The following is a 25,230-nucleotide window of genomic DNA, read 5'->3' as shown; positions in this document are numbered from 1 at the left end:
ATCGCGCACCGGACCGTCTACAGGACCTGTCCGGTGGCACATCGGACTGTCCGGTGCACCACTCGACAGAAGGCAAGGATTGTCTTCCTTGTTGGTCTTCAACGGCTCCTAGCTGTTTTGGGGCTATAAAAGGGCCCCCCTAGGCGCATGGAGGAGCTACCCAAGCATTCACTAAGTATTCTAAGGCATCTAGACTCTGCTCTTGCGCATTCGCTTTGTTGTGTTAGAGATTTGAGCTCCATTCGAGTCACGAACTCCCTGTGTTGTCATTTGAGCTCGAGTCTTCACTTGTGTGCGTGGGTGTGCTGTGTATTTGAGTCTTGCGTGTGTTGCTTCTCCCAACCTTACTTTGTGCCTTCATTGTGATTCTTGTTGTAAGGACAAGAGACTCCAAGTTGTGGAGATTCCTCGCAAACGGGAAAATACTCTAAGGAAAATACCGTGGTATTCAAGTTGATCATCGAATCACTTGAAAAGAGTTGAGTGCAACCCTCATCCATTGGGACGCCACAACGTGGAAGTAGGCAAGTGTTACTTGGCCGAACCACGGGATAAAATCGTGTGTCTCTTGTGATTGCTCTCTTTGTGATTATTTGTGTTCGCAAGAGCTCATCTCATAGACTTGATTAACTTGTGCTAATATCTCTTTAATCAAGCTTGTTGGAATTTAGTGTTGAATTTTACAGGATCACCTATTCACCGCCCCTCTAGGTGCTCTCAGATACAGCTCGCTACCATCGTCAGTAACTCCAAACTTTTCAACAAGTGCATCCCACAGCTCTTTCCCTGTAGGAAGGATGATATAGCTTTTCTAAAATTTTGTATCAAGTGCGCTAATTACTGCTCCTCGAAAGAGGTTGTCTTCAGCCTTAAACTTAGCCTCATCCTCAGGAGGTAAGTTGGTAGGCTTGCCCTCAGCGGCATGATAACAAGACATTGCAGTAAGCCACAATTCCATCTTAGCTTTCCAAATCAAGAAGTTTTTACCATCAAAAGGATCAGGCTTTAGCACAGCAGCAAAACCTCTAACAGAAAAATGCCTAACACTAGGTTTTTGGATTGTTAGAAATATAGGCATTTTCCATATCATTTAATTCCATAAATTAACATTATGGTGATGACATATAAAATATGATTAATCATAGACATCATGATGTCAAATATATCCATAACAATATGGAACGTGAGAACATAAAACATATGAATCATATAAATATAATAAGCATATAAACATGGTACATGCATCATGACGAAACAACTGAATATAAATAGACAGCAATAGGAACAACATGACTGTAAAATTAAAACAAACATGTATGGTATTTTAATAGTATGAACAGGCATTAGAAATATCATGATATGATATGACAGAACAATTTGGATAAATCTATGGCTATATACGAAACAACAGAGATGAACATATGAAACATATATAATATGCAGAACGTAAAACAGTAAGGAACTGAATTGATCATACCCTCCTATGCGCTCCGAGGATCGACGACAGGAAGAATAAGATGTTCACCAGTGATGAAGGATGTTGGGCAGTCGCGTAGACGCTCCCCAAAAACCTAATTGTCGATCCCCTGTGCAAGGTCTCGAACGGCAAGGGCTTCGGAGGCACCTGCCCTCTCGCTTCTCTTTGTGCGCAGAGTTACGAGATGGAAACACCCACACTTGCGGCTGGACCCCTTTTATCCTTATCGCGGAAGGGAAGCTGAAGGAGAAGGGTCTCGCATGCGGCAGTTCAAGAGACGGGCAACTGTAGTAACTCCTAAAAATTAGCACAACCACACCACATTCGCTCGCCGCCTGCACGCCACGCCACGCCATGCCTCGCTCGATCCGGCCGCCCGCCGGCGACGACGCGCGTGCGTGGCACGCCCTTGTTCATTTCTTGACTTCTCAAATTAAGTGGAATAATTCCCACCATATAAGTCAAGCCAACGACCCTTGGACTTCCAATATGGTACTATCGGTATTCTCCACCATTACACACCATAGAATTTATTAAATAAATAAGCCAAGCCTATAAAAAAATCCAACAATTTGTGTGTATAAAAAGCCACAACAACTCATAAACTGAAGCAGATGAGGCTGATATGTCTTGAAGCTGAATTTCTATTTGTGTACTTATATATATAACTCACTTAACTATTAGTGGCTTAACTGAGACGTAAGAACATTCTAATAATTTCTCATAAGTAAAATTAGTGGCCTAAAGTATGCTTGATTGCGATAGTTTACCAAAAAAAAAGAATTTTTTGTAAAATGCTTTCATATAGTCAGTTTTATTATCTAAAGATGCGTTCGTATTAAAATAGTCATTTTAAAACTATTTAATATATGTATTGTAGTCTTAGGTCTTGTTCGTTTTTACCGGATTGATGGATCGGAATGATTCCTAGCTGGATTGTTTCTTTAATTTATATAAACTTTGTTTAGAGCCCGTTCGTTTGTCCAGGATTAGACCAGGATTCATTCCAACTTATCAAAACTTACATAAATTAGAGAAACAATCCGGCCAGGAACCGTTTCAGGCCTTTAATCCGTGAAAAACGAACAGACCCTTAGGGCCGTTCGTTTCTACCGAAATGCACCCAGAATTATTCCTGTTGATCAAAACTTATACAAATTAGAGAAACAATCTGGGTAGGAACAATTCCGGTCCTCCGTTCCATGTCTACCGAACGGGTCCTTAGGCGGAATGATTCTGGGTGTAATCCGATATAAACGAACCGGACCTTAAGAAAGTTAAAGATATAGAAGAGTTGGAAGCAATTGAAACGGGAGCTGCCGCGTGATGCCGGGGCGGAAAGCTAATAAAGAAACCCAAGCAGCAAGGATTCCATTAAAAACGGTGTAGCGATAAGGGAAGAGAGCGGAAAGGCGCTCGCTTGTTTGCTTCACTCTCGCTCGTGGTTCTGCTGCCGAGGCTCGTCCGCTTTCTACTCCACGGCAGCTTTTTCAGCAGCCCAGCGCCAGCAGCTAGAGCGGAGCTCTGCAGGTGCAGGCGTGCAGCTGCGACCCTGCCATGCAAATCTCACACTCACACGTGAGGAGAACAGAAGGTTCTATCTCTATTCTATCCAGTCCCCAGCACGTGCGCATCACGTGGCTTGGCTGGGAGGGTCCACGGGCCACGGCTCATGCAAATCTCAGTGCCGCATATTCAGAGATGATTTGATAGAGATGAATTACGAGGGGGATACGTGGAAGAGAAATCTTCGGTGTTATTCAAAATTAAATAGCAAAAAGATTTCTTCTCTACTAAATCAATCATGAGAACTGATTTGATGGATATGGATCATGAGAGTATCTATGATGGAGGAATCCCCTGCATGAAAGTGAGCTCGTCGTTCCGGTTCGGGAAAGTATCTGATGTCACAAAATAAGTCTAAGTACCGATCTCACACCTTGACAAATAACGAATGATTAGCACCCAATATCAGTCCTGCTGCGGGGACATTTTTTCTCTATCCTCGTTCTCCGTGGGGATAAATCAACGACAGAGATCTCTGTCCCCGCTTAAATTACAACTATGATATATTTCCTTCGTTATTAATGCAAAACATGTCACTTATACACATTGTTAGATATAATAAATTATTATGTATACATCAAGATGAAAACATTTGTATAATGAGTGAAATCTTGATAAACTAACTATTTATTTTTATCATTAACTTGCACGAAAACATTGTTACATGCGAGTTTAACAGGTCTCCGCGGGAAACCGAGATAAAAAATGCTTACTCGTCTCTGTCCCCGTCGGGTATGAAGTTGTCCCCATTTATATCCTCGTGGGGAAAGAAATTTACTCATCTTCGTCCCCTAATGGAAAAATTCACTGTGGAGAATTTAAGGATCAGGTCCAATTGCCAACTCTAGTCTAGTAGCTAATTAAGAAACAGCTCTTACTAAAATGCACCATCTTTGCTGACTTAATAAAATACACATTTTTGCTGACTTGAAATATTATAGCTCTTACTATGCATATTTATGTTTTTATTGGACAGGATGAAGTGGTTGCGATTAACGAAGGCGACAATCTGTTGCTCGGGTGGGCATGGGCACACGGCTAGACCCCGGCCCGGACCCAGCTCAGCAACGGCTCGCCCTCCCACCATTCCACCAAACAAACCGACCAGGCGACCACCGCTGCCGCTGCTTTGCTTTGCTCCCTTCTGATCAACGGCAGCCACGCCGAGACCAACTGCCGCCACCGGAATGGCGGGGTGCCTTGGCGACCCACTGGACACCGGGTAGAGGAGGAGGGGGGGGGGGGGGGGGGGGGGGGGGGGGGGGGATCCGGCCAGCCATGGCGAGCGACGTGCCCATGAGCCCCGAGCTCGAGCAGGTGGACGGCGAGATCCAGGACATCTTCCGCGCGCTCCAGTGAGTCAGATCCCTCTCCCTCCCTTTACGCCCTCTCCTCTCACCAATGCGCTTCTCGCCGCCCTCTCGGTCTCGACTGGACTGGACTGGACTGGGGAGATGCTGCTCCCGCCTTCGCGGCGGCGCCCGGGTTTCGCCGGGCCCCGACTCCCGCTCCAGTCGCAGCCAATTCCTTTATATACAGCTGTTACTGCTACTCCCCTGCTGCTTCCTACGTCCTGCTCTGCTGCGCACTAGGTCTTAGCTCCGTCTCACGCTGCTTGCTTGCTTGCTGCCTTGCTCCAGGAACGGGTTCCAGAAGATGGACAAGATCAAGGACTCCAGCAGGCAGTCCAAGCAGCTGGAGGATCTCACCGCCAAGATGAGAGAGTGCAAACGGTACGTCTGCCTCAACCCCACCCCGTGTTTACGGCTTTACGCTGACGCGTACCTCGCCCAGATTCAGCTCTCCCCACCTATTCCTGACTCGAACCAGAGAGTTCAGATCTTCTTTTTCTGACTTCACATGGAAGCGACCAAAGACTATTTATTAGTTAACTAGAATAAAATACCGCTGCTCTCTCCTGCAGCTTGATCAAAGAATTTGACCGTATACTCAAGGATGAGGAGAAAAAGGACACTCCTGAGGCCAACAAGCAGCTCAATGACAAGAAACAGTTCATGGTTGCTACTTGTTTCCCTTCACATTTGTCTTTTGTTATTTGTCTTTTTAGGACAGGTATAATTCTGGTTCTTGTGTGCTATTGCAGATCAAAGAACTCAACTCCTACGTAACCCTGAGGAAAACGTAAGTATAAGCCTTCCCTTTTCCTATTCATAATGACCTCAGATTGAAGCATTCTACATTGCGGCATGCCTTATTTGCAAAGCTATGCCGGCAGCGTTGTTTGCTCTGTCGCAATTCACCTCATGCTAAGTTGTATCCGCTGCATCTTTGTTGGTGTTGCAGGTACCAGAGCAGCCTAGGTAACAAGAGGATCGAACTATTCGATACTGGTACCGACCAAGTGGCCGACAAATCTCCAGTTCAAATGGCATCAGGTGGTCATCAGTAGCTTTTGATATTTCTAATAAATTCCTCTTGAAACATCAGGTTCAGATTGTTATCTTTCTCATTAACGTACGTCGATGATTTTACAGAAATGTCAAATCAAGAGCTCATTAGCGCCGGAAGGAAACAAATGGACCAAACTGACCAAGCCATTGAGCGCTCAAAGATGGTGTGCAACTAACATACACCCTTTTCTTTTCTTTTTTTAACCAACAAGCAGAATCCAGCAATTTCTTAGAGAACACGGAAGACTTCACAAATCCATAAAAGGGAAGAAAAGAATAATAGACTTCTTCAGCTCTCCCATGACGGATTTTAAAGGAGCCATTTTCTTGTAGGTTGTAGCACAAACTGTTGAAGTTGGAGCTCAGACTGCTGCAACTCTGTCACAACAAGTAAGTTTTCTTGTTCATCAAGTTTTTGCTAAGCTCTCATGGGGTTACTGATCACAAAACTTTTGTACTCAAGTAGTGTCAGTCACTTAGTCCTCAATATATTTGAGAGTGGACAGATTAGATCCACAAGAATGTCTGACACTATTTGCCATAATGTTAATCAAAGTTCGGTTGTCTATTTACTTGAGGCCCTGCTTTAGTGACAAGAGTGGATATGTTTGTAAAGGCAGAGTAGACTTTGTATATGTAACAAACAGTTAAGATTTAGAATTTGATTTCTCGATCTGTTACATGCATAAGTTGTCTCCCAAGGTCAATGTCCGTATGCTCCGCGTGATTGTTTTCTGAACATCCTTTTATCATTTTTTTTTAAAGACAGAGCAAATGAAGAGAATCGGCAATGAGTTAGATTCTGTTCACTTCTCACTGAAGAAGGCCAGTCAAATGGTGAAAGAGATTGGCCGTCAGGTGCTCCATCCCCTCTCTAGCACTCAAATGCATGTTTATTTGCTATTCCTAAGTGGCTGAAGTTACAAGATTTTTCATTTCAGGTTGCTACTGACAAATGCATTATGGCGTTCCTGTTTCTGATTGTCTGTGGCGTTATTGCAATAATTGTTGTTAAGGTAGGTTGCCGACTCCGAAGGGTAGCACTGTATTTCTTTTGCGCCAAGGTGGCTACGCTTGGTGCGTAGTTTAGGAACAGAATCTCCACATCTACGAGTATAACCTAGTACCAGTAGCCAACACCTTTGTGGCCGGGTCATTTGTGCCCCCTAATCTAACTTTCCCATAGAATCATCTGTCGGAAATTAAATAGCAAAGACAGCATGACCATATGAGAACACTTAATTGGATTGTTAATCTTTAAAAAGTGCTCCAGGAACTAAAGTTGGGCGACTTTTTACCTTACTTCTCTAGGTACTAGTGCTAACAATGAACAAACATAGTGATGGTTGAGATTGATGATTCACGTCAGGCCTTGGTGCACTCAAGCATACTGATTTTGTGTTTGTTTTGGAACCCTGTCTATCCTTTTTTTTCCCTTATGGAAGGATCTTAGACCATCTGCGGGTTTTCCTACACTGTACAATCAATAACCAGTTACCCTTCTTTCTCACAGATCGTCAACCCACATAACAAGAACATCAGAGATATTCCGGGGCTGGCACCTCCCGCCATGAACAGGAGGCTGCTGTCCATCGACGCCTTAGGACTATGAGCGCTGTGAATGGCTGCTCCCCTGCAGCACAGCGCTGCGCAGCGCATCAGAGTTCTCTTAACGAGCCACGATATATGATTTCACGATTCTTTTGTGCCTGTATATTGTGTTTATGTTGTTTGCGTCCGCCCATTCCTTCCCTATTGCATTGGTAAGTAGTAGCTTCAGGTTCCTAGCACCGGCGTTCTGATTGTCTGTGTATACGCGGTACTGGTTGTGGATGTGAGATATTCTTCATGGTTGTTAGTAAAAATAGAAACGGCTGTGGGAGAAGAAACAGTAAATGAATCCATGTTTCTTTATTCTTTATTGCAACGGTATTTATATAAGCGAAGGAGACATGAATAGGAGGTCGGCGGGTCACGTCTATACAACTGGTGCACGTCGGTTGGCCATATTCTACGTGAAGATCGTGCAAGGAGCACGTCGCTTGAAAAACGTCGGCTGGAAGCAGTCAGCAACCTCTTATCTTTCATAACAGTTGTGACTGGTTTGTGGGATTGTGATGGAAATTCTCAGTTTTGCATGCTTCGACGCCCAGTGCTGGTTTTTCCTGTGCTCCTCGAAGTCGAGTACGCTGCTCACCGAGGAAACTGGTAGGCTGCATTTGGAATCCCGATTGCATCGTCAGTGACAACGAACCCAGCCACCAGCCAGCACCAACGTGATCAGTTATACGAGTAACGAGTAGTTACAAAAGGCGGCCGGGCAACAGTAAGCTCTCTTGCGTGCCTCAGGCATTGCGTTCTCTACACGTCAGGTGTTTCAGTGGTCATAAATAACACAACCCTAAAACCCAAACACCCTCGATCTGCCGGTTCGCATATCCACCTACAGAGGAGGCATTGAAGGGACCTGGTCATCCTCGATCAGCAACACATCAGCGAAGAAGGGGTCGCGTAGACAATCTCCAGCGGACTCGTAAGACGCCAGGCGTTTCTTGAGCGAGCGAAGCTCCCGCTCGATTTTGTTGCCATGAGCCTAGCCAAAAAAAAAAAAGTTCGCATGGATATATTCGTTGGGTCACACACAGGTAATGTCAGTAGAGGCTGAAATGCAGAGGGGGATGATGAACTCACAGGTGATTTCAGCTTCTGTAGCACCATATCTACAAGGTAGATTAACCACACCACGTTTGTCTTCGGGAAGCTGCAGCGCAAGTACAGATTGAGGACCAAGTACAGCGTCAGGTAACTTCTTCAAGGGAACTTCAACGTGGCATGCTGCAAACATATCGAAGAGGACTCTGATTACTGTTTACCTGCCCTCCCAGTGTTCCTGGGTGATTTGTTTCATTCTTCGATATGTTTCTGCCTGCAAACAACGAGATCCAATGCGTCAGGTAAAACACGTAATGATGTTTTAACACTCTACTATCAGGCAAGGCAGGTTAGATCAGAAGAAAACCTGTTTATCTCCCTTTTTCCCTTGAAATAGTGCAGGGTCCGCAGACAGGTCAAGAAAAAGAATGGCAGTTCCTGGAACAAAATATCAAGGAATACAAGAGAGGCAAAATAAAGTTACTGCATTACATGTCCTATTCTTTAAATGATCTACAATCACTTCTGTGCTAGGAGAACGAAGTTTCAAAATGATGTCGCTGATTGTCTGGCATAAACTGTTTTTGCTCAACTCTGTTCATGTATTCAACCTTTTCAAGCTGACAAAAACTGCAGTAAAAATAAGAGCCAGAAATGACAAGTATTCTTTTTATTAAGCATACATTGTCTTGTTCGTATCGTACTGGCTAAGGCACTCTAAAACGAGTAGTTAGCAACTAAAATTAGCTTAGAGGTTCATAACGAGTCAGCTAATAAACCAGCTAATTATTTATATCTCAAATAGCTATTAGTTGTTAGCTGCTCCAACCTAGCTAACAACTTATTAGCTGACTAACAATTAGTTCTAAAGATTTGAAGTGTAAGTTAGGCAGTGGTCGAGCTTAAGCAAAATCTTAAAGGCCCCCCACTAATGATGCATGGATCAAATTAGGAGTAAAATACAATTCCGGTCCTTAAACTTGTCTGGCTGTGTCAATTCGGTCCATAAACTTTTTAAAAAAAAACTCGACCTGCGGAGGTAAGACGGCCCTAGAGTATTATATTAAAAAGACCTTCTCACAAAGGTCGAGAAAACCCTCGAACCCCTGTCCCACCCATATATAGCGGTATTGATGCCCAAGGCCGGGCTTTAGACCTATGCTTTGGCATGAGACAGATAAGAGATGTTTTTAACCACAGCCTAAAATTTATTCCCATGGGGAGTCGAACCCAAGACCTGGAGAGTGCTATTCAGACCACCTAACCAATTCAGCTAGAGACCCTTTCACCATAAACTTTTAAAGTATGTCTCTTAAGTGACTGCAATGAGCAAAAATGTCACTCACCGGCAGTGATTTCAAGTCGTCCGACTAATCGCGATTAATCGCGATTAGTCGGGCTGGTCGGTATTTAGTGCACGATTTTGGTGGACGACTCGACTAGACAACCTAGTCGTCCTGGTCGTCCGACTAATCTTCGACTAGGGCGACTAGTCGCCCGACTTGTGTGATCTGGTCGTCCTGGCTAGGGTTAAGTTATTGGGCCTTTTTTAGCCCATCTATAGTGACTGCAAGTCTCCTCTCCTCTCCTATTCTACCCTAGCCGCCAACACTGGCTCTCTGCACATCTCCTCTGTCCTCTCCTCTCCTCTCTTGCACCGCCCCTGCCTCTCCTTCTCTTGCACTGCGCCACTGCCCCTGCAGTCCTGGACACCGGCGGGCGGCGGCTACACCGGCGGGCAGCGGCACAGCACCCTGCGTCCCTGCCCATTCTCCTGGAGTCCTGCAGCGGCTGTGGCTGCAAACCAGTGGCGAGATGAGCACATCATCTGAAGGTCTCTCCTGCTCCCTCCACTTCTCTCCCTTCTTTGTACTGCATGTAGTGGATGGTTGCTGACTTCCTGTTGTCCCTCCTGCTCCCCCAATTCAACCAATGCTGTGTTGCTGGCCTGCTGCCCTATACAGAGTTTGTTGCTGGCCGTGCACAAGTGGAAGTTATTATGAATAATGTAGAATCATCGGCCGCATCAGGTGGTGCTCCTGGTGCTGGTTCAGCAGCTTCTGCTACTCTAGACTCTGCTGCTTTTGTTGAAAAGGCTATAGCAGCAATTCAACCAGAGCTTGCATCCCAAGCTATTTATATATATACCTATATAAGTATAGCTAATAGTCTAGGACGACCAGGGACCGACTAGGACCGACTAGGGGTCGACTAGTCGCCCTAGTCGTCGCCTAATCGCGACTAGTCGCCTGGTCGGTCCCAGTGTTCGACCAGGCGACTAGGCGACTTGAAATCATTGCTCACCGGCCTAAACGACGAGCAAACACTCGAACGTGAGAGCAAGGGATCACCCAACCCAACGAATGGACGAGCTCCAAGGAGGGAGGCAAGAACCATGCTTTCAGAGAAGTGGCGGTCCGAATCCACTCTGACAAAAGAAAATAACTGACTAAGCCGTAAGGGGGGCTCCACATGGGACGGGGCCAAGGCCTTCATGTATGGGTGACAGATCGGCCATAGGAGTACTCCGGGATATACACCAGGGCAACTAATGTCGAGCCTACTTGTTCAACACTATATTTGGATTCTGCTCTTCTAAAAGGAACGTCCGCTCTCACAATTCCCTCTTCATCTACCAAAACGACCGAAAATGTTTCAAAAAAAGTAGGCATCTCCCTCTTATTAGGGTAGGACCCCTGAAGAAATTTCCAGAGATTCCAATAATAACCAAAAAGATTATTCCCAATCCTATTTTAGGAGAAAAAACAAAAAAAGAAGCTATTCAATAGCTCCCTATACCCTATCCACCCGCACACGCAAAACAGAGCACTCACGGCGGAAATTTGTGCCGTTCTTACTCCTTCCAATCCATGTTTCTGCTCGCGCCGTCGCGTGTGCTGGCTGCCGCCTTCCTCAGCTACCTCGGCGCTCGTCGGCCAGCCAGCCTACACCATCACCGCCGAAGCCGACCCTGACGCTGAGCCGCTCCCGTACGTTCTCCCACGGAGGCAGCTCCGCCACCTCTGCTGACAGATTGTGGGCAAGTTCGTTTGGCTGGCTTCAAGCCTGAACCGGATGCTACTGTTTGATTTCTAAACAAGATATTGTGGCTTCAAGCTGCCAGTTTTGTTTTCGATTTGAATGAGTATCGTGGTGATTTCTGATTTGGGCATGGTCTGTAGGAGAGGCCGAGAGGGATGTCCCTGCCATTCCCCCTGTTGCATGTTCTTCGCTGAGCTCTGGACGATTGAAGCCTGGATGATTAATGGGGTTGTGTTCTGTTATGTTTTTATTTGCTCTATTGTGTTTCCCCCTTCACGTAGTCATCTTTGTCATATAAATGGTGGTGGGCTGGTGGCCATGTGTTTGAATCCATAAGCAGAGAAGTGCGCATCTTGAGCCGTATGCGGGGGAAGACGACAGTGATTCTCTCTCCATGACTCTGTCGTACATTCTGAAAGGGAATTGTTGGAGTATGAACTTTTTTAAGGAGCAAAGTATTTTAAGGACGTCCCAATACCTGTTTATTGGGAGATATGTTTTTAGAAGCTGTTGGAGATGCTCTAAGAGCATCTCCAACAATGTGACCTATAAAAATGCCCTATAATTTGAAAATAAGTATATTTTATAGAATTTAGGGCACCAACAAAACACCTCGCTCCAACAGTAAAGCCTCAAATCTAGATTATAGGGCAGCCCACTACGGTGTAATATATTTGAGTCACTTGAGAGAGTGCCCTATAATTTTTTGACAAAATTTTATGAAATGGGGCACTGTTGGAGTAGTTTTTCCTATGTAGAGCCTCATATTTCAAATTGAGGCACTAGTTTGAGGCATTGTTGGAGATGCTCTAAGGGCTCTATATCTATTTGGGTCTCTATTATATCCTACAGGTTGTTGTGGCCCACATGTCAGACATCGAGGAAGGAGAGGGAAGGGTAAACGGGATTCAACAGACCATGACAACTGACATGTGGGCCACAACAATCCGTTAAGATGTAATGGTGGCCCGAATAGAGATTGGGTCCTTAAAAGACATACTTTAAAAGTTTATGTATCGGGTTGGTACAACCGAACAAGTATAAGGACTAGAATTATATTTTACTCATCAAATTAACCATGGTTTACTATATGGCAACTAAGACAACTTAATAAGCTAAGGGGGATGTCCAAGGTTGGCCTTTTACCTAACCTCTGCCCCTGTGGCTAGGTCTAGAACTGTGCATCCACCCCACCTAAGTTCAATCCCTAAATTCTGAGTCAAACGGTAAATTTCCAGTGTGTAGAGGACCAACAACACGTGTATGCTGAGTGTGTCTACCTTGTACTTTCTAAATGAGTCAATAAACTTGGATAAGCTAGAAGATTGCCACATCCAACTTTAAGGGATTTCTCAAATCCAGTAAGGAGACCAAGTATTCGTAATTCCCCTCTATTAGTTGCAACAATTTCTTATTTACACATGGCAAAAAAAATTTGTTGTACAATTGCCAGAAATGACGAAACACTTCAAAGAATGAAGTAATATTGCAAACTGCAGAGACAGCAGTAAATGCAACGCAAAAATGAAGAACTTAGTCTATTAATAAGTAAAAAAACTTTGGGGATAGCAGCGGTGAAGTAATCACCTTGGTCGGCAATGGTGAAACTGCAAAATTCTGGGCTGACAGATGTCTACAAGGAAAGACTGTTGCGGAATTGGTTTCTAACCTCTTTAATTCAGTACCTAAAAAAAACTGTGCAGCGGCATACAGTGAGCCAGACACTTGTGAACAGATCTTGGGTGGCAGACATCAAAGGAGCACTCATAGTTCAGTTCCTTGCTGAATATCTATCAATCTGGGACTTGGTGGATGGAGTGGTGCTGCAGCCAGAAGTTCCTGACCGGCATCTATGGAAAATTTCCTCTACTGGAGCATATTCCTGTAAATCAGCCTACCAAGCGACGTTCATTGGAACCATTCAGTTTGCCCCCTAGCTAGAAAAGTTGGGCACAAGCGACGTTCACTGTAAGTTTTTTGCTTGGCTGGCCATCAACAATCGGTGCTGGACCTCGGATTGCATGGCTAAGCAAGGGTTACCCCATCAAGCAGCATGCACATTTTGTGACCAGGCGGAGAAAACCATACATCACATTCTATTCTCCTGTGTGTTGACCAGAGAAGTATGGGAATGGATTTTGAGAAAACTTAATCTTGACGTGGTTCCACGCCCGAATTCTTCTAGCCAGTTTTGGACCTGGTGATGTAAGGCCACGAAAGCTATCCCCAAAGATTTTTAAAAAGGATTCAATTCCTTGGTCATTTTGAAAACATAGAAATTCTTGCATGTTTGATGGAGTTGAATCTCAACCACAAGTGGCTGCTGAATCCCACATGTGATGATAGGATCACAGATCCTACCCGGAAGGTTGCACATGTTGTAGGGATGGGAGAAGGCTGGATGCCATGGCTGCGGGCGCCGTCGCTGTAAGCTGAAGGGCGAGGGAGCAGGGACGCACAAGTGAAGGGGGCGCCCGACTTCCTATTGAGGAAGCGGGCTAATACTTTTCCTGCTTAATTTTCCACAGAGATGTTTACAAGTAGTTATACTTGTAGGATCTAGGACACCGGCTAGAGGGGGTGAATAGACGGTTTTAATTAAAATCAAAGACACTAGAGAAATTTAATCAATATGACAAGAGATATAAATTCTCTAGCTATGACAACTAAGCAAACTATGATGAACAATTATGGCAATGCTAGAAATGATAGACAATACACAAATTACTAACTACTTGCAAGTAATAGATATATAAATTGTGAATTGTGAGGCGGATTATAAATAGAAGTGGAGCTCGTGTGTGAGGACTCTCTTGGCCATTCCTAGCACACATTGAGCTCATTTGTGATCCTCTAACTCATTCTCTCATACTCTTTGTTTGGGATTGCATTCTAATGAGAGATTGAGTGTTCCTAGTGTAATTGCATCCATTGGTGATCATTGAGGCACTAGGTGGTACATCGAGCAAGCGTCATTGGCTTGTTACTCTTGGAGATTGTCGCCTCCTAGACGGCTCGGGTGTTGTCTCCGTCAAGCTCTCCGTGAAGATTGTGGAGGAGCTACGATGTTGATTGTGAGGAGTTCGCGCCTACCTCGCCAGAGCGGCAAAGGCGGCGCTAGTGGAATCGAGGTATTGAGTGATTTCTTGTCCACTTGGCTCAAAGATCAAGCCGTGTCTTGATAGAGGAGCAACTGAGAGCTTGAAGCCGACCTCAACGTGGATTAGGGGTGATCAGCAAATCACCGATACCACGGGATAAAACTCGGTGTCATTCTCTTCACTCTTTACTTATTACTTTGCAAGTAGTTAGTAATTTGTGTATTGTATCTCATTTCTAGCATTGCCATAATTGTTCATCGTAGTTTGCTTGGTTGTCATAGCTAAAGAATTTATATCTTATCGTATTGATTAAATTTCTCTAGTGTCTTTGATTTTAGTTAAAACCGTCTATTCACCCCCCTCTAGCCGGTGTCCTAGATCCTACAGCTAGTGATGTCGCCATTGTATACTGCGCAGTTCCCATTGGGGCCAACACATAGGAGGGGATTGGGGATGGTGACGCTGGCATCAGCAATAGGTGCAAGGGCATGCCTAGCGTGGTGGTGGGTGAAAGGCTATAGAGTGGTGGTGATGGGACAATGGTGGAAGGTGGGTATGGTAATCGTGATGCCGTCAGGAAGGCCTGCATGGTCGCCATAAATCTTGCCAGCTCCTGGACTGCATCAGCTATGGATTCAATTGTGAGGGCCGGTGTGGACGAGGATGGTGGTGGCAGCGCCGTGGTGGTGGTTGACACTGGGACGATGGAGGCTGGTGGCCGGTGGGTGGTTGATGTTTGAGGATCGCTGGCCATCTCGGTACCAGGTTGATAGGATCACAGATCCTACCTGGAAGGTTGCGCAGGTTGTAGGGATGGGAGAAGGTTGGGCGCGACGACTGTTGGCGCAAGGGCGCCGTCGTTGCAAGCTGAAGGGCGAGGGCGCAAGGACACACAGGTGAAGGGAGCGCCCGACTTCCTGTTGAGGAAGCGAGCTAATACTTTTCTTGCTTAATTTTCCACAAAGATGTTTACAAGTATTTATACTCCCTCATAATCCTAATCCTAAGAGATCAGATCTGAGATCCCCTTTTTCTCTCTAACTAATCTTATCTCCTTAATCTCCTCCTCCTTATCTAACTAATCTTTCCTAAATCTTCTCTAACAAATCTTATCTCCTAAATCTTCTCTAACTACTGCTGGCCGCCTAGGCTGGGCTGCCGCCAGCTGCTCCATGATGCCCTTAGTGGGTGTGGTCTCGGGTGGTCGTTTTTAGCTGTTGTGTAGTGTTTCTAGTGCACCTAGGAGGTGTTCACCCCCTCCTTGTAACTGTTATTTTTCTTCCTTAATGAAATGAGATGTATTTCTCCTGCGTAGTTCTAAATAAAAAAGAAGTATAAAAATATTTGGGGGCACCTGTGTTGATCCGAGAAAGAGTGAAGTCGATTATAGAGACATTCAGACCAAAAGTTCTTGCATGCATCCTCTTCCCTTGAAGAGTGAAGCTCATTGTATGATTTGTATCTGGAGTTTCCTCTTGAGCCAAAAGAATGTTACCCCTGCCATGCCAGGCACATAGTGATGTTAACTGTTAACCATAATATGAGCACACTGGTTTGTCTCGATATGAATTTTCATAACAAGTAACACTCTCCACTCCTTAAATCTACTACAGTACTACTACCTATATCTGGCACCAAATTGGCTATTTTTACTCCTTAAATCTACTACTACTCTATCAAAGGTCCACATGAACTTACATAGCTCTATAACAAAAACATTTTGACAGTTGAAAATAGCATTAGGTCGTGAAAGCTAAAGCACTTAGGTATTAAATGTATTTTTATGATTTTATTATACATCAACACATTGTTTTCACTATACAAATTAATATTAACTCTGAGGCTTCAAATTAAAGACATGAATCAACCAAAGCTGTGTTGAGAGGACATACCAGTGCAGATCTCGATGTTCAAATTCACAAGCACTTTCAGCTACTGCTAAGGAAGCAGTAACCTGCATCAATAGAATGAAATATAGCTATCCTTAGAACTTTGTAGTTGAGGTCACACAGATATAATATTATAAAATGCATGGTGCAGACCTGAACCAGTAAACTGTGAACCTCATTATACTCAACTAGAGCAAAACTTTCAAGATCAGTGCCACCATCAGCTAGAACAAAGACAATGTAGCACTGAAACAAAACTTACTTATGTAAGAGGTAAATTAACAGGCATGGTGTCCCATGTTCCACCATAACGATATTTTGTTTCCCTCAGATGAAGACTTACCTGTTCCCTTGTAAACTCCTTTGGATGGTCATTTTCAGATCCACGTTTCGCATCATAGTCTTCCCAAGCACTAATCAGAAAAGGGTCATATGGCCCCTGACAAACTCGAAAGCTGCAAGATATATGAACTTGAGAGGTATTCAAACCAAGGTATTTAGTGTTATGAAGTACCTTTGTACAGACAAAATCAAAATTATCTGAAGCCAGGCTTTAATCATTTAGCACAATTTCTTGATAAATAATGCTGTGGAATTTTGAAAGAACACAGGTTCTTCATACAAGCTACAAATACAGTTAAAGTTTTATGTATTTCCCCACTGCAAGGAACAATGAAAGGCACATACTCTTTTGTCTCAATGAAGCCATTGCATGAATTTGTTTTAACATCACCACCCCGGTCTGCTCTCAGATTATTAAGCGTTAGAGAAAGTAAGACTTCCTCAAGTATTTCTTCCGATCTCTACAAAACAGAACCACCTCATGAGTACCAAACAAATATAGACCAGATAACACTAATTAATGAACTGAACCTTTTGGCTTTCTCCATTGACTAACAAGTCTCCGTCAAAAGGTACCACTTTGCACACAGTTCTTCCAGCCCTATAGGCCTCCCCATAGGTCCCTTCACCAAGCTTCTTGATGCTGCCTAGCTCACTATCCATGAACAATATCATTAACTAGTGGTGAACCACAAAAGCATCTAGAAAACAAAGAAATAAAATTTATCTTGAAAGATAGAACACCTACCAATAAGCAGAGAATACTTCTGCCAGTGTAACTGGTGCAGACTGCCTGCAAACCATGAGGAGCTGATCAAAAGCAGTCAGAGCTTCACCATTCCATGGAATGCTGGCTTCAACAGGCTCTTCCTTAATCTTCACTTTACCGAATGATGTAATCAGACTGTCTTCTGCAATGCTCTTTAAACTGATATCAGTGTAGCTTACAGAGATTGCCCTTCCAGCGGTGTATGTCTCTGACCCGTTGTTAGATGTACTGCTGTTACTGAGGACTGATGGTAAGATTGGCGTCTCCACAATGTCAAACAAGGGCTCAGATGACACACGTCTTGCAAGGGTAGAAATTTTCCATCTCTCCAATATTGCAGGCAGATCATGAATTATGAGATTCTGCCCCATTCCTTTGGTCCACGAGGCAAAGTTCTTAGGAGAAGGACTTTCTTCCATAAGATCAAAAGCATCGATCTCTTCAAAATATGCCTTCTCCTTGCTCAAATCAGGAGGGCCACCCAGACGTTTCTTCTGTAAACAACATGACAAGCTTAACAAAAAACTTACTTCAACAAATTCAGAAAAATATGCATGTAAAAATAGTAGAGTCAGCACTCGGTTGCACGGTTTCGGTGGTCGTTTCATTGCTTCACATGGTTTCTGTTGAAGATTTGCACCAGGTGCGACGAAGATACTCTCTCTCCCTCTGTATTAAAAACATTTGTTAGCTAAAAACTTACTTAAGATTCATATAATGCCGAAACTTGCTAACAAAGTGAAAATGTTTGTTTGGAGGTTGGCTCATAACAACCTGCCAGTACGTTGTAACATAGCAAGCAGAGGAATTAAAATAGATACCGTGTGCCCATTGTGCATTCATGTGGATGAAGGCTTGTGGCGGTGGTGGAGGTTAGAAAAGGAAGAAGGCCTATGGCAAGATATTATCATATTCAAATATATAAAAAAAGGGATCCATCAATTCTGTGAAGCACATATTTGACAATTCTCCTATCTGGGCTGATCTTCTAAAAGTAAAAATGATCTACATGCAAGGTATAGAGTAATCCACATCAGAATTGGAAATTCTGGTAAAATTCTTGGCTTTATGATAAAGCTTTATGTGATAGTGTGATACGTTCTCTGATTTGTTCAAAATGTGTGATAAGAAGGACATTTTGGTAAGCCAGGTTAAGGAGGAAAAAACTCAAAGTACTTTCAGTAGATGGCTTGTTGATGAGCTGAGAAAAAAATTGGAATCATTGATGTGATGAAGTTTCAACTTGTTGATGAACCAGATGTAATTATGTGGAAGTTTGGAAACAATAATGCTTGACAGTGAATGTTGCTGGTCCAACATACAGAAACATTTGGAAGGTAAATTTCCAAAAAAAAAAATCAAAAAACTTATTATGTTTGATCAAGAACAATGTTGTTCTAACTAAAGAAAACATGACCAAACAAAAATTGTGGGGATCCTACATGTCATTTTCTGTAATCAAATGGAAAATATCCCACATTTGTTGTTCAACTGTAACATGGCCAAGGTTATGTTGTCAGTTACAGCTAAATGCTTTGGAGCAGATCATGTCCCTAAGAATCTACATCAAACGTGGAGATGGTGTGATCTTTGGATTCCGGGTGGACAGAAATTCCACGCGTTAGGCAATGCAGCGTTGTGCTGTGCCATTTGGAAAACAAGAAATAAAGCATGCTTTGAGGGGAAAGTTTGTGAAACATCTTTTTGTGATTATTTGTTATGCATGCGCTCTTATGCTTTATTGGACAGGTTGTTTACGCTGAAATGGGCAAAGAAGGACTACTGGAAGGGGTGAACACCATGCTTCAGACCGAGTCAAGAATCCTTGCTGATAAAGATCAACCAAAGGTGGTGTTGAAGAAGCTGAGGGATATGGATCACCAAGGTGATGATGACCAGGAATCTGACAGATGCACCTGAAGATGCTGTTGTACTGGGTCTGGTGTCGTTCTTTGTTTATCTGTAAACCTGAATGCGTGTAGCCGTGTAGTGCTCTGTGGTCAGTCGTTCTCTGTCTAGCTATGACGCCTGAATCAGATTGCAATAGATGAAAGGGGGCTGTTAGGTTCATGTTCTGTTATCTCCTTTTTTTCTCATTTCATTTCTCTGAACTATCAGAGTAACTGACTTATTTCGCTATATGTGTAATGGAAATGGGGAATGCCTCGAGCCCTCGATTCAGGTAAAAGATGTTGGACCCATCCACCAGACTTTGTAAAGGAATTGGTCTCCAGTGACATTACTGGAGACAGTGTCTAATGGAAGCGTTGTAAAGTGAATTAGTGAAAGTGAAGTTGTGCGTCACATGAACATATCTGCTACTGAAGAGAACGAGAAATGTAAGCAAGGCGCACCTGATGGAAAGCGACCGGTTCCAGCTGGTTCGCTTGCGCGGCACGAAGCTCGGGCGCCGCAGGCCACTGAAGCTGGCTCTCCTGCGGGAACAGGAAAACGCGTCACCTAATCACAGCAGAGGCAGCCCTAAATCCACAAAACCAGTGCCAAGCCGGCGAACGAACGAACGATTGGCAGCGGCCAGGAGCGCTCTTACGTTTCCATGTTGGCCCTGCCGGACGATTCCTCGACCAGGCGACGACCGTACACGACGCCAACGCGGGGCGGCCGGGCACGGCCGCTGGCCACGATCTCCGACCACCGGTCGCCTGCGCGAGGAGAAGGTCAAGCGGGTTAGCGGACGGCGCGATCTCCCCGCGGAGCGGACAGGGCGAGCGCGTACCTTCTAGAGACGCCATCCGGGCTGGGCTTTCGGCGGGAGGGTGGAAGGGCGCGGGATTGGGGAGGAGGGGAGGGTCGAGGCGGAGCGGCGGGGTAGTTTGAAATGAGTCTGGACTCTGGAATGCGTATGAATGAATTCGAATTCCGCGGCCGTTGGAATGGCCGATGGCGACGCCAGGGCAGACGAGCGGAGCGGCGGGGCCGCGGGGTGCAGTGGTCGGCTCGGCGGAGTAGACAGTGGAGTGAGGTTTTGTGGACCCGAGAGGCTTGGGCCAGACTCACGGGAGCGGATCTTTTGTGGCTGTCTATTACTTAGGGCCCGTTTGGCAAAGCTCCAACTCCTGCTTCTTTAGCTTCAGATCCTGATCCTCGTGAGGAGCTGATCCTCCTGATTCTTCTAGAGAATCAGAATCATTTTTAAAACCGTTTGGCAAGTAAACTGATTCTTGTCTGCTGAGAGTTGGTGGTCTGTGGCGATTGTCTGTTTTACCCTTTGCAGTTTAACTTTGTTACAAACCAATAAGTAGGATGCATATACGGAAAAAAATTATGAAACAATAACATATAAAATATTTCCATCATAGTAGTGCATAAAATGGTCTCAAATGTTTAATCCATAAATTGGCTCGTTATGTTTTTGTCCAATGGCAATTGCGGGTAATTTCGATCAAACTTTAAGGGGAGGTTCATATTTGGTTGGTTGAGGAGCTGTTTTAAGGGAGGGTGGAGCAGGTTTTTTTAGATCCTACCTTTCTTCACAAAAACGACTCCAAATCTTTCGGCTCCACACGAGAATCAGTTTAAAAAAATACCCGTTTGGCACGGCTTCTCCAGATCCTCGCTTAGAATCAGGAGCTGGAGCTGTGCCAAACGGGCCCTTAGCGGCACTTCTTGGACGAGGATTGTGCCGACCTCACTGTAGCAAATCCCGTGGACCTGTCAAATGTCTTAGCTGCGCCTTTCGAAATCACAGCGGACGAACTACTGAACAAGTAGCTTCCTGCCGTTGTTCAGCTAGTGCGGCGCTTCTTGGACGAGGATTGTGTCGACCTCACTGGGGCAAATCTCGTGGACCTGTCAGTGTCTTAGCGGCGCCTTTCGAAATCACAGCGGACGAACTACTGAACAAGTAGCTTCCTGCCGTTGTTCAACTAGTGATGGCTCCTATTTTAGCACTCCATACTCGTCCTCGCAACAAAAAAAAAAATCCCCACGGAGATCTCACAAACACGTGTGAAAGACAATTCTTCCTTATCCCCGTTCATCGCGTAGATAAGTCCTCGTCAGGGATACCGTTTTCGTTTAAATTATAATTAGATCGTACTTCATTTGAAAATTTGAAAAGATCTCCATCATTATAGTCTCAAGCACATGACAGCCCCATTTTACTTGAGGTCTGTCCTCCTCCTTCTACAACAGTGTCCAGAATCTTGTCCAATGTGTTTCTCTAGAGGTGACCTGCAAGGGAGTGAAAATTTGTGCAGTATTAAAAACCACATCATTACGGTTTAACCATATAGCCCAATAGGGCTTACCATATAGCCCAACAGAGAGCACATGCTCCAACTAGAGATGGCAATGGGTACCCGCGACCCGATACCAGATGGGTATTTACTCCATTAGGGTATGTATGCGGGCTAAATATTCTACCCGTGGCCGTGGGTCTGTTATTGATAAAAAATCTTCACCCAATGGGTCAGCAGGTATTAGAACGTTCCATCTTCACCCATACCCGTTAACCCGTGGGTATAAATACCCAATATAAACTTAGCCCAAGCATGAACTTGGACTTTAATCATCCATCTTTTTTACTATTTAACAACCTTTTAGGCCATAATGTCATAGAAGGCTTAACGACAATTTAATGACCATGTAATGGAACATGTAATGTGATATGCAGTATTGTCCTAGTGTTACTACTTTATCCATTTATCTTCGGTGTGTTGAACTAATGATTAAATAATGCTAGAAATTTTACAATGGTATTTAGATGGATATACTTGACATTTGTATAATATAATATTTTGATAGATGTTTATTTTTTGTGGGTATGGATGACCTGATGGGTGACCCATACCAATGGGTATGGGGGTAAATCCATACCCACCAGTGTATATGGGTGACCCGATGGGGTTATTTTTTTGTCGTGGGTATGGGTATGGGGTAGTAATACCCGGTGGGTATTTACCCATTGCCATCTCTAGCTCCAACCCAAGTCAGACTCTTAAGTCTAGAATTCAAACTTTTAGCCAAGTGCCAAACATATGTTGGATGCACGAAGGTGGAATAATGTTAAATGAAATTTGTACAGCTCTCCAAACACATCTAGCCATATGGCAGTCAAAGAAAAAGTGTTGAATGGATTCATCTAAGTTGCATCCACAACATTTAACACCTTCTTTCCACTGATAACCAGACGTGTGTGATGACTTCGTCAATTTTTAAAATTTGTTGGCCCAGTCTTTGAAGATGATTATCGGGATAGAATTTATGTAATGTTTTGTGAGTATTTGCGTGATACTATGCAATCTCAAAATAATCTAAAACCTTCCTCCAATGGGGGTCCACCTTTAAAAGGAAGTCACATGAACTTAGGGGTGACAAAGGAGGAGCACAATGGTCCTAATTTGCACAATTACTGGAAAAGCAACTTATCGTCTGTTTTTAGTTCGTAGTTACACTAATAAGCTGCTATAGAAACGTCTTGTATGGTACAACTTCTACTTAAATTCATGAAGAAGCTGTGAAATAAGTTATACCAAACAAGACCAGTGGCTCTCTATCTAGCTTGCTTAAGCCAGGGGCGAAGTTAGGTTTGAGTCTGCAGATGCATATGCACCCACGAAAATTAATAAAATCAGTGGTTTAGACCAAATTTTCACCATATATGCACCACCTATATGTTAGCACTATGCACCCTCAAGACATTTGCACACTCCTCTGATTCACTCTAGCTTTGCCACTAGCGTAAGCGTATGGCATAGGATGCTAGTGCGGAGTGTGGCGTGAAGAATTCTAAGCTAAAGGATGGATCCCTTGCTGTGGAGATGGAGATGGAAGAGGATCTTTCCTTGATTGTGGGGTACTGGGGTTGCATGTTCAGCCACCCAATGCAACTCATGGCGGTAAACTGCATAGGGTTAGGGAATGACCCAATAACTTTATGAGTGATGTGTACATATACCAAATTAAGGTATCCCAATATGGCCCCAAAAGCCCATTCTAAGAGAAGAGCACAATCTAATGTGGTCCTAACTAGGACAACCCTCAACTAAAACCGCTTCGACCTAGTCACATCTACCAGGTCGGCTTCGACCAAAATTGTCCCGACCTGATCATCCCAACCTTGGTCGTCCCAAGTGACCTCGGCCTAGTCATCCCGACCAAGCAGATCTAACTGATGTCGCCCTAAGCTAGATCAATGTAAATCGTATAACCTTGATAAAACTCTATGTCGTCGCGGTTCAGAGGTACCATGAATCTCTATGTATGGTTGACACATTTATGGCCCTCTGACCACTTGATGCACACTCCTAGCTAGACGTGTGTCGTACAAGGTAGGTACAATAAGAAGGACTTTAGAGACGTCCAACCACCTGCCCCTTCCAAAAACAACAAGGACCCACGAGCCATGATCCATAGACGTAAGGTAGTCAAACGTTCTAGACAAGACATGTGAAGGAGGAGAGAACTCATAGGCTAACACTCCCTAAGGACTAATTTGGAAGCTAAAATATTGAAGGGGGTTGAAGGGGCTAAAATCCCCTTCTTAGAGCATCTCCAAGAGCTCCCTAGAAAATGACTCCTCAAAATCAATTTTAAGGGACATCTAAATAATTAGTTGGGGTTGATTTTAATCCTTTTTCCAACAGATCCCTTAAAGCGGTAAATTGTTTCTGGGGAGCCCAAAAAACCCCTACAAATAAGGGAGTTTTAAGGGCTATGAAAAAATTGGGAACGCTTTAGGGGGACTATTAGACACACGTTTTTGTGTTTTTTCAAAAAACTAGATTTAGGAGAAACTTCTGGTGAGCTTTTGGAGATGCTCTTTTGGCTCCCAAACTAGCACTAAGAGATTCCTCCTCACTAAACACCTTTCCGCAAGACCAAGAGCCTCCTAGTATAGTTAGGTTAGAGTGACATGACTAGAGGGCAGCAATGGCAAGCCCTTCGTAAACATGAGGTGACTAACTCTATTAATTTTTCTATATAACCTAGATACATGCTCCCCTGACTATATATGAGTTTAATTTGTGTCACATCAAATATTTAAATATATCCATTATGCCTATTAAATATAGGTTTAATTATGTGCTTGTCATTTAGTCATCATGTAATTAGCTTTATAATTGGAATATATTCAACATCCATAATTACCATTCAAATATTTAATGTGACAGGGATTAAACTTTAGTTGGATAGAACCAATCAACCAAACACCCTCAAGATAGAAAAAAAATCTCTACATATCGGATGCAAACCCGGTCCTTTACAGTCCCTCACAGCAACCACCTCGAGGCTTGGTAATTCGTCCTCTCGCTCAGTTTGTAACCCATATTACAAACATAGTGTAAGATAACACAAGTTACTCGACGTAGTGACTTTCGGTCGAAACCAGTATAAAATCTTTGTGTCTTTCGTCTTGCATACCATCCGCACCAAATGCGTAAAGCACGTAGTCAGCGGTTTTAGAACACCGACACGAGAGCTCGCTGCAAATTGGACCAATATAATCAAACAAAGAAACACAGTTTGTTTGAAAGACATTTTCAAATAAAAAATGAAAATTAAAAATAGCTATTTGCACTATTAATTGCGCGGAGATACCTATATTTTAATAGTTTGCACACCTGTCGGCAGACAGCTAGCTGTTAAAATTCTGGCATATTGTTATCTATCATATGATGATTTGCATGCAGGAACAATGTCAACTACAACTCAAGCTAGCTAGCAGATGATTTTATTTCAGTATATAATCAAAGCGCAACTCCCTAGCTAGTGATAAACTAGTACACATCATATCTACATGTTTGATAAAGATGAGAAACGAATCACTTCCGATAGCAAGGCCGATATGCTCATATGAATAAATTCTGTAACCCCTTTCGGCCAGACACACGATGCCCAGCCCAGCGCTGCCGAATCATCAGAGCCTCTGGAGTCGGCGATCAGACGACGACGCACGCGTGCCACGCGCCGATCGAGCTTAATTAACATACAATATCGCAGGTCAGCCGTTTGAGCT

General features: G+C 43.9%; 2 protein-coding genes across 3 annotated transcripts; one reads left to right on the top strand and one right to left on the bottom strand.

Moving 5' to 3' along the window:
• Window positions 1-4,127: 4,127 nt before the first annotated feature.
• LOC103647882 (novel plant SNARE 13) lies at window positions 4,128-7,375 on the top strand. 2 transcript variants are annotated; one of them, XM_008672379.3, is made up of 10 exons: window positions 4,128-4,398; window positions 4,684-4,776; window positions 4,968-5,061; window positions 5,148-5,185; window positions 5,348-5,439; window positions 5,539-5,618; window positions 5,788-5,844; window positions 6,220-6,312; window positions 6,396-6,470; window positions 6,968-7,375. In XM_008672379.3, the coding sequence occupies exons 1-10, from the start codon at window positions 4,322-4,324 to the stop codon at window positions 7,064-7,066; spliced, it is 798 nt and encodes a 265-aa protein (XP_008670601.1). In that variant the 5' UTR covers window positions 4,128-4,321; the 3' UTR covers window positions 7,067-7,375. The 2 variants fall into 2 exon arrangements, with proteins under 2 accessions (XP_008670601.1, XP_008670602.1); XM_008672380.4 differs by lacking the exon at window positions 6,396-6,470.
• Window positions 7,376-7,698: 323 nt separating this feature from the next.
• Window positions 7,699-20,097, bottom strand: LOC100283454 (serine/threonine-protein kinase Haspin). The gene is made up of 15 exons (NM_001156355.1): window positions 19,987-20,097; window positions 19,801-19,912; window positions 19,604-19,684; window positions 17,828-17,918; window positions 17,229-17,743; window positions 17,012-17,135; window positions 16,826-16,941; window positions 16,482-16,593; window positions 16,292-16,384; window positions 16,142-16,203; window positions 15,604-15,746; window positions 8,474-8,544; window positions 8,328-8,380; window positions 8,146-8,215; window positions 7,699-8,047 (listed from the first exon to the last, which is right to left on the bottom strand). Exons 1-15 carry the CDS (start codon window positions 20,000-20,002, stop codon window positions 7,898-7,900), a joined length of 1,809 nt encoding a protein of 602 aa, NP_001149827.1. The 5' UTR covers window positions 20,003-20,097; the 3' UTR covers window positions 7,699-7,897.
• Window positions 20,098-25,230: the final 5,133 nt, after the last annotated feature.

Source organism: Zea mays, chromosome 2 (genome assembly GCF_902167145.1).
Source record: "Zea mays cultivar B73 chromosome 2, Zm-B73-REFERENCE-NAM-5.0, whole genome shotgun sequence".
NCBI classification, from domain to species: Eukaryota; Viridiplantae; Streptophyta; class Magnoliopsida; order Poales; family Poaceae; genus Zea; species Zea mays.
This window is presented reverse-complemented; position numbering and strand designations above follow the sequence as displayed.

Excerpts from the sequence above, each read along its gene's own strand:
- LOC103647882 (XM_008672379.3), top strand. The coding sequence starts at position 4,322 with ATGGCGAGCGACGTGCCCATGAGCCCCGAGCTCGAGCAGGTGGACGGC. Across the intron at positions 4,399-4,683 it reads GACATCTTCCGCGCGCTCCA|GAACGGGTTCCAGAAGATGG; the intron begins GTGAGTCAGATC and ends GCCTTGCTCCAG. Across the intron at positions 5,186-5,347 it reads TACGTAACCCTGAGGAAAAC|GTACCAGAGCAGCCTAGGTA; the intron begins GTAAGTATAAGC and ends TTGGTGTTGCAG.
- LOC100283454 (NM_001156355.1), bottom strand. Across the intron at positions 17,919-19,603 it reads AACCGGTCGCTTTCCATCAG|AGGGAGAGAGAGTATCTTCG; the intron begins GTGCGCCTTGCT and ends TTTTTAATACAG. Across the intron at positions 16,204-16,291 it reads TTCACAGTTTACTGGTTCAG|GTTACTGCTTCCTTAGCAGT; the intron begins GTCTGCACCATG and ends CTATTGATGCAG.